The sequence below is a fragment of the Silurus meridionalis genome, chromosome 1 (genome assembly GCF_014805685.1).
Source record: "Silurus meridionalis isolate SWU-2019-XX chromosome 1, ASM1480568v1, whole genome shotgun sequence".
NCBI classification, from domain to species: Eukaryota; Metazoa; Chordata; class Actinopteri; order Siluriformes; family Siluridae; genus Silurus; species Silurus meridionalis.
In genome coordinates this window covers 32,522,433-32,530,593 of record NC_060884.1, presented here as the reverse complement: position 1 = coordinate 32,530,593, position 8,161 = coordinate 32,522,433, and the positions used below count along the sequence as shown (strand labels likewise).

General features: G+C 41.5%; 2 protein-coding genes across 2 annotated transcripts in view; one reads left to right on the top strand and one right to left on the bottom strand.

The window, feature by feature from the left end:
* Window positions 1–125, bottom strand: part of lnp1 (leukemia NUP98 fusion partner 1) — an 8,576-nt gene extending 8,451 nt beyond the window's left edge. Inside the window, exon 1 of the mRNA XM_046848651.1 lies at window positions 1–125. This exon is cut by the window's left edge and continues 342 nt beyond it. The gene's annotated coding sequence lies outside the window, so the exon portion shown is untranslated.
* Window positions 126–6,375: 6,250 nt separating this feature from the next.
* opa1 (OPA1 mitochondrial dynamin like GTPase) overlaps window positions 6,376–8,161 on the top strand; it is a 47,345-nt gene continuing 45,559 nt past the window's right edge. The window contains exon 1 of the mRNA XM_046848653.1: window positions 6,376–6,587. Within this exon, the coding sequence (XP_046704609.1) occupies window positions 6,559–6,587 (29 nt within the window). The 5' untranslated portion in view covers window positions 6,376–6,558. The remainder of the gene's footprint in view (window positions 6,588–8,161) is intronic.

Sequence of the window (8,161 nt, the reverse complement as noted above, 5' to 3'; positions counted from 1 at the left end):
AGCTGGTTCAGGTGAGATTTATAAGACACGACCGAGTGTTTAAATATGCGGGTTGACTGTGATTGTTTAGCATTGTAGAATGAGGGAGGGGTGGAGAGAGAGAGAGAGAGAGAGAGAGAGAGAGAGAGAGATTGAAAGAGAGAAATATTAAAAGAGAGAGAAGGGAGGGAGTAAAAGATAAAGATAAAGACAGACAGACAGACAGACAGACAGACAGACAGACAGACAGACAGACAGACAGACAGACAGACAGACAGGCAAAAATGGTAAAAGAAGAGAGACAGCCAGTGAGAGCACAGAAACAAGAAAGAAAAAAGATAGAAGAGAGAAGAAAGAGTGATAAATAGACAGAGACAGAAAGAAAGAAAAAATAAGAAAGAAAGAAAGAAAGAAAGAAAGAAAGAAAGAAAGAAAGAAAGAAAGAAAGAAAGAAAGAAAGAAAGAAAGAAAAGAGGGCAAGCAAGTGAGTGCATATAAAGAGGAGAAAGAGAGAACGAGAGAGAGTGTGAGAGAGAGAGAGAGAGAGAGAGAGAGAGAGAGAGGAAAGACAGAGTGAGACTGAAAGAAAGACAGAATGAGGGAGTGAGAGAAAGAGAGACAGACAAAAAATGTTAAAAGAGAGAGAGCGAGATTGAGAGAGACAGAAAGAGGGAGTGAAAGAAAGAAAGAGAGAGAGAGAGAGAGCGAGAGAGAGAGAGAGAGAGTACCAATGTGTGAGGTGGAAACCGAATTAGGTTTTGTGTGTGTGTGTGTGTGTGTGTGTGTGTGTGTGTGTGTGTGTGTGTGTGTGCGCACGTGTGCGGGCTGTGGGGGGGCTCTGCTGTTGAAATACTTTCATTGCAGTGCCTAGAGGGCACACACACACCCACACACACACACACACACACACACACACACACACACACACACACACACACACACTTTCCGCTCGCATGAAAGCTGTCAATAGTTACAGGCTGCAGCATCGAGGGGTTGCTCCAATCATCTCAGTGTCATGCTGAGTTTCAGACATAACTGACCTGCACGTGTGTGTGTGTGTGTGTGTGTGTGTGTGTGTGTGTTCACTGACCTATAATTCCGGAGGAACGCCTCTTCACTGTATTGCATGCTGTGACCCTGTTTTTGGAAAATATCACAGATGAGGTTTCATGAATGAGTGATCTGGGACACACTTCCTCCACCTCCGTCTACTGTCCAGCTGCGCTTGTGTGTGCGGTCGCTCATGACACCATCCCTCAGGGCAGAGAAAAAAAATCAGCCAGAACATCATGATGTCTGTGTCTCGTGAACTTCACTCACGGGTAGTGTTCATAAGGCTATATAACTCCGACTGCTGACATAAAGAGAGCGTACGCTCTCATGTAGAAACCATCCTCATCATCGAATGTTGATTAATTACATTTCCATCATTGTTGTGGTGTACTTTTCAGTGATATGCACTAAATGCAGACTTATTTCTTGTAAACTGGACTCCTGAGACACCAGTGGTTAAGGCTCTCAGTTACTGATCAGAAAGTCAGGAGTTCATGCCCTGGAATCCCCAATCTGCCACTCTTGGGAAACCCTGAACAGGTCCCCTAAACCATCCGTGCTCTAGGGGCGCTGTATCGTGGCTGACCCTGCGCTCTGACCCCAGATTCCTAATGTTACTGGGATATGTGAAGAAAGAATTTAGCTGTAAAGTACATCATTTTTTCTTTTCTGTTGATATTAATTTTAGTCCCAAATTCATCCGCAAAGTTCTTGAATCAAGTCAAGTTTTTTTCCATAGCACTTTTTCAATGGACATTGTTTTAAACAGCTTTACAGAATTTAAGAATTCAAGTCAATGATGTGCAATTATTCCTGATGATGCCTGGGGGAGATTGGGGCAAGGAAAAACTCCCTTAGATGTTATGATAAAAAAAACCTTGAAAGGAACCAGATTTAAAAGCGGACCCTCATCCTCATTTGGGTGAAAGTCTGGTCATGTGGAACTCCAGCTGAATCTCCTGCTGCACAGAGTGTCTCTAATCAAAGAGAACTCCATCCAGATGTTCACCGAAGGATCACCGATCACTCGTACCTCAGGAGCATGTTTAACTAAACAGAGACAGAGAGTAAACGGGGTGACAGGGAGAGAGAACCATGGATTTTTGTGTATCTATTTTATTACATTATAAAGAATACATAAGCTCATATAAAGACATTTGTTTTCAAAAAGATTTTAACAGGGAACCATTCAGTTCATTAATGAATCAATTAATCAATTGAATCATTTAATTTTGATATAAATGCTTATTTCAACATCTGTAAGCACACTGAGGAAGTAAGTTAGCTAAAAGGCTACGTAAGACCTTCCTGACTACTCACATAAACCTGCTTATACATTCATATTCCAACAGGCACAAGCTGTTATTATAATAATAATAATAATAATAATAATAATAATAATGCATTTTGTTAATATTCTTCAGTTTATGTCAAGCTATTTGTTCTAACTGTCATACAGTTTAACTCCACGTCTTTGTTTCATGTACACAAATAATGTAAAAAGCTCATGAATAAAACAAAGCACACAAACCTGTTTATAACTGTTTATTCCAACAGTCATAAGCTGTCACAATAACATCTTTTGTTAATTTAACGTGGCTATACATTCTGTAGAGTCATATAATTGTCATACAGTGGAACTCCACATTTTTGTTTCACATACTCAAATGACAACAAACTCATGAACATTCTCCTGGATGTGAGTGTTCATAAGGCATCATAACGCATGCATAAGATCTGTATTTCTGTCTCCCGCTATTTCTCTCTCTCTCTATCTTTCTATGGTTAGGGCTTTTTTCTTCTTTCCTCATCATTTGACTTTGAGTGTGGTGTGTGTGTGTGTGTGTGTGTGTGTGTGTGTGTGTATGTGTGTGTGTGTGTGTGTGTGTGTGTGTGTCTGTGTGCGCAGTGTTCATTTGGTCAACCGTGCAGGATTGCCATGTGTATGAACACCAGCCGTGACCCTGTGGGGTGCCGATATATATAAATGTGAATGAAGAGCAGACTGATCAAAGCTGGTGATTAATCCGCCTCAGGCTGGAGACACGAGACGCTATCGAGCCAACATGTCCTCTGTCTCCAAAAGACCACCCATAACAACCTTCATTACACAGTTTATATCAAACTATTATTCATTTTACTCTTTATTAATCAGGATATTATTCATAGCATGGAAATGAGGAGCACAAACCACAAAAACAACAACCGCCATCGCCACAACAACAACCACCACAATAACAACTACAAATAGCACCATAGCCACCAAAAACTACAAGAATAACAACAACCATAACCACCACCACCACAACTACTACAACAACCACCACTACCACCACCACCACCACAACAACCAATTTTACCACAATAACAACCACCACAAACACAACAACAACTACAAATAGCACCATAGCCACCACAAAAACGACAAGAAAAAAAAACACCACAACAACTACAAAGACTATAACAACCACCACAACTACAAGAACAACAACCACCACACCCACAACAACAAGAACCACCACAATAACAACTACCACCACAATTATAAGAAAAACAACCACCACAAAAATTACCATCTAAATAACAAGTCAAGTCAAGTCAAGTCAAGTTTATTTCTATAGCGCTTTTCACAACAGACATTGTCTCAAAGCAGCTTTATAGAAATCAACAGTTAAGGTGGATGGTGTGTATTTATTCCTGATGAGCAGCCATGGCGACTGTGGCAAGGAAAAACTCCCTTAGATGTAATGAGGAAGAAACCTTGAGAGGAACCAGACTCAAAAGGGGAACCCATCCTCATTTGGGTGACATCAACAGTTTGATCATAAATCTTTTAACAATACAGAACACTGAAAAGTGAGAACTAACATGAGCACTGGAGTATAAGATTATAAGTAAATGTTCTTTCTACAGTCTTTGGTATAAAAGTAGGAGCTACTGAGCTCAACATTTGTGATCATCACAGATCCAGCAACAGCTACTCCATGCCAGAGCCTTTATACACTCCAGGAGGTCCAATGTCAAAACTCCACACATGTAGTGGGATCCAATTGGCACTGGTATGTATCTAGATGGTTCGGGATGTTTGCGAGTTCGACATCTGCTTCTTTAAAGTCCATAATCTTCATGAGGTGGGACGTGACTGGAGCTGGCCAAACCTCAGGAAGCCTCGGGATGGGGAGAGAAAGAGAAGCAGTGGAGAGAAATTAGCGTAGAACTCTTGCTGCCGCATTGTGACTAACTGAAGCTTGTTTATTAATGACGCAGGACATCCACCTAGTAACGCATTACAATAGTCTATTCTGGAGGTCATAAACGCATGGACGAGCTTCTCTGCATCAGATATAGACAACATGTTTCTTAGCTTAGAAATATTTCTAAGTTGAAAGAAGGCTGTTTTTGTAACTTGGTTGATATGATTTTTAAAAGATAAGTTGCTGTCTAAAATAACACCCAGGTCTTTTACCATCGAACTAGTGGTTACAGAACATCCGTCTAAATGCAGGTTGAGATGCTGGAGCTTCTGTATACTAGTTTTTGGGTCGATGAGCAAAATCTTCGTCTAATCAGAATTTAAAAGTAGAAAGTTATGGGTCATTCAATCTCTTATTTCCTTAACACACTCAGTTATCCGAGTTAATTGAGCTGTATCGCCTGGTTTAGATGAGATATATTGCTGGGTATCATCAGCATAACAATGGAAGCTAATTCCATGCCTTCTAATAATATTTCCTAACGGAAGCATGTATATTGTAAAGAGCAGTGTTCCCAGAACCGAACCTTGTGGCATGCCATAATTCACTAGCATTAGCCTGGATAGCTCTCCATTTAAATCTACGAAATGGTAACGATAGGACAGGTAGGATTAAAACCAGCTTAATGCCTGTCCCTGAATGCCGATGTAATTTCGTAAGTGATCTAGGAGCAGATCATGGTCTATAGTGTTGAATGCAGCACTAAGATCTAGTAAAACAAACAGCGAGATGAAGCCTTGGTCTGAAGCTAAAAACAGGTCATTAGTGATTTTAACTAGGGCAGTTTCTGTGCTATGATGGAGCCTGAAACCTGACTGAAACTCTTCAAAGATATTGTTCTCTTGCAAGTAGGAACAGAACTGGGCAGCGACAATCTTTTCTAAAATCTTAGACATAAATGGGAGATTTGAAATGGGTCTGTAATTCCATAGCGTGTTTGGATTCAGATTAGGTTTTTTAATGAAACCATAACCAACCATACAACCATAGCAACAACCACAGCTATCACCACAAGAACAATAACCACCACCAAAACTACAAGAACAACAACCAACACAGCAACTACAAGATCAGGAACCACCACACCCACAACAACAATAACCACCACACCCACAACAACAATAACCACCACAATTATAAGAAAAACAACCACCACAAAAATTACCACCTCAATAACAACCATAGCAACAACCACAACCATCACCACAAGAACAATAACCACCACCAAAACTACAAGAACAACAACCATCACAGCAACTACAAGATCAAGAACCACCACAACCACCACAACAATAACAATAACAACATCCACAACCATCGCCACAAGAACAATAACCACCACAACAACCATTACCACCACCACCACCATCACCCCAACAACGGCAAAATCAACCACAGCCACAACAACTACAAGAACAGCCATTACAACAGCTACAAGAACAACAACAATCACCATCACCACAACAATATCCATTACAATAACAACTATTGCAACAACCACCCCATCACCACAAGAACAACAACCACCACAACAACAACAACCAACACCACCACTACCACTACCACTACCATAACAACCTCCACAATAAACGCAACAATGATCATCACCACCACAACAGCAATTGCAACCACCACCACCACCATAACAACCACAACAACCACAATAACAACTACACCACTTGCAACAATAACAGTAATAATAATGTGATTAAGATGGTTTGGACATGTGCAGAATAGGGACATGGGGTATATCAGTAGGAAAAGGCTGAGGATGGAGCCACCAGGAAGGAGGAAAAGAGGAAAAATAAGGAGAAGGTTTATGGATGTGGTGAGGGAAGACAGGTGTAGATGACAGGGGGGTATGGAGACGGTTGATCCGCTGTGGCGCCCCCTGAAGGGAGAAGCCGAAATAAGAAAAAAAATTATGTATATATATATATATATATATATATATATATATATATATATATATATATATATATATATATATATGTAATATTTTTAGCCGAGTGTATTTATTTATCTATTTATTTTTATTGTATGCGTGTCTTTTATATTATGACAACTTTTATTTTGTCGTGGTCCGGAAGCTTCCGTTTCCGGTGGGTTTGACACTGCTCATGAGAGCGCTCGGGATGTCCTTGTTAGAAAAGCAGGTGGTCTGATGAAGGAGGGGAAAATAAATATGGAGTAAAACACAGATATTATAATAATATACTCCTTGTAGACCTGCATGTATGAATAAAAAGCTGTAGTTTGCTGGTTTTAGGAGATGTTACGGACCGGAACTGCCGTTACCGGGTAAGAGCGCGCGCACACACATACATATAGACATAATGTGGACATGTACGTGTATATGTATATGGGTTTTTGCGCATGCGCACTCTGCTAGGTAGCTAACTAATCTTTTATAAATGTTACTCCCCAGAGTGACCCTCGATCTAGTGCACTATTAGAGCTATTAGAGGGATCACGTGAGAATGAGGAAGGGGAGTTTCGAGACAGAGCTAGCATGAACGGCTAGTTCTTGCTCCCCATATAATCCCGATTAGCTCATTTTTGGTCAAGACCATTGACAGTAGTGATGGTGACATGGCTGACATGTTGGACTCACCAGGTGTGTGAAAACCAAACAAACAAAACAAAAACGAAAGTACACCTGGACAGGTGTGTAGATGCTCAGTTGGTCTGGTTAATGGAGCTCTTGGACATTGTCCCAAAGCAGGACACTTATGTACAAAGGACAGAATATGTTGTAGGGTTTTGTGAGAAGAACTTAAATGTTCCTTGAGGGTTCTTGTGTCTCACTTGAATACTTGAATCAATGAATAAATCTACACTGGTGCACTAGATTTCAAACTGCAGATAAATCAGACTACAACTCTGTTCTGAGTCACACTTCTTCATGTAGCTCTGTCTCGTCCTGACGTCTCACATCGTCATGTAGCTCTGTCTCGTCCTGACATCTCACATCGTCATGTAGCTCTGTCTCGTCCTGACATCTCACATCGTCATGTAGCTCTGTCTCGTCCTGACGTTTCACATTGTCATGTAGCTCTGTCTCGTCCTGACGTCTCACATCATCATGTAGCTCTGTCTTGTCCTCGTCTCACATCATCATGTAGCTCTGTCTCGTCCTGACGTCCCACATCATCATGTAGCTCTGTCTTGTCCTCATGTCTCACATCATCATGTAGCTCTGTCTCGTCCTGACATCTCACATCGTCATGTAGCTCTGTCTCGTCCTGACATCTTACATCATCATGTAGCTCTATCTCGTCCTGACGTCTCACATCGTCATGTAGCTCTGTCTCGTCCTGACATCTCACATCATCATGTAGCTCTGTCTCGTCCTGACGTCTCACATTGTCATGTAGCTCTGTCTCGTCCTGACGTCTCACATTGTCATGTAGCACTGTCTTGTCCTCATGTCTCACATTGTCATGTAGCACTGTCTTGTCCTCACGTCTCACTTCATGTAGCTCTGTCTTGTCCTCACGTCTCACATTGTCATGTAGCTCTGTCTCGTCCTGACCTCTCACATTGTCATGTAGCTCTGTCTCGTCCTGACCTCTCACATTGTCATGTAGCTCTGTCTCGTCCTGACGTCTCACATCATGTAGCTCTGTCTCGTCCTGATCTCTCACATCGTCATGTAGCTCTGTCTCGTCCTGACGTCTCACATTGTCATGTAGCACTGTCTTGTCCTCACATCTCACTTCATGTAGCTCTGTCTCGTCCTCACGTCTCACATTGTCATGTAGCTCTGTCTCGTCCTCACGTCTCACATTGTCATGTAGCACTGTCTTGTCCTCATGTCTCACATTGTCATGTAGCACTGTCTTGTCCTCATGTCTCACCTTGTCATGTAGCTC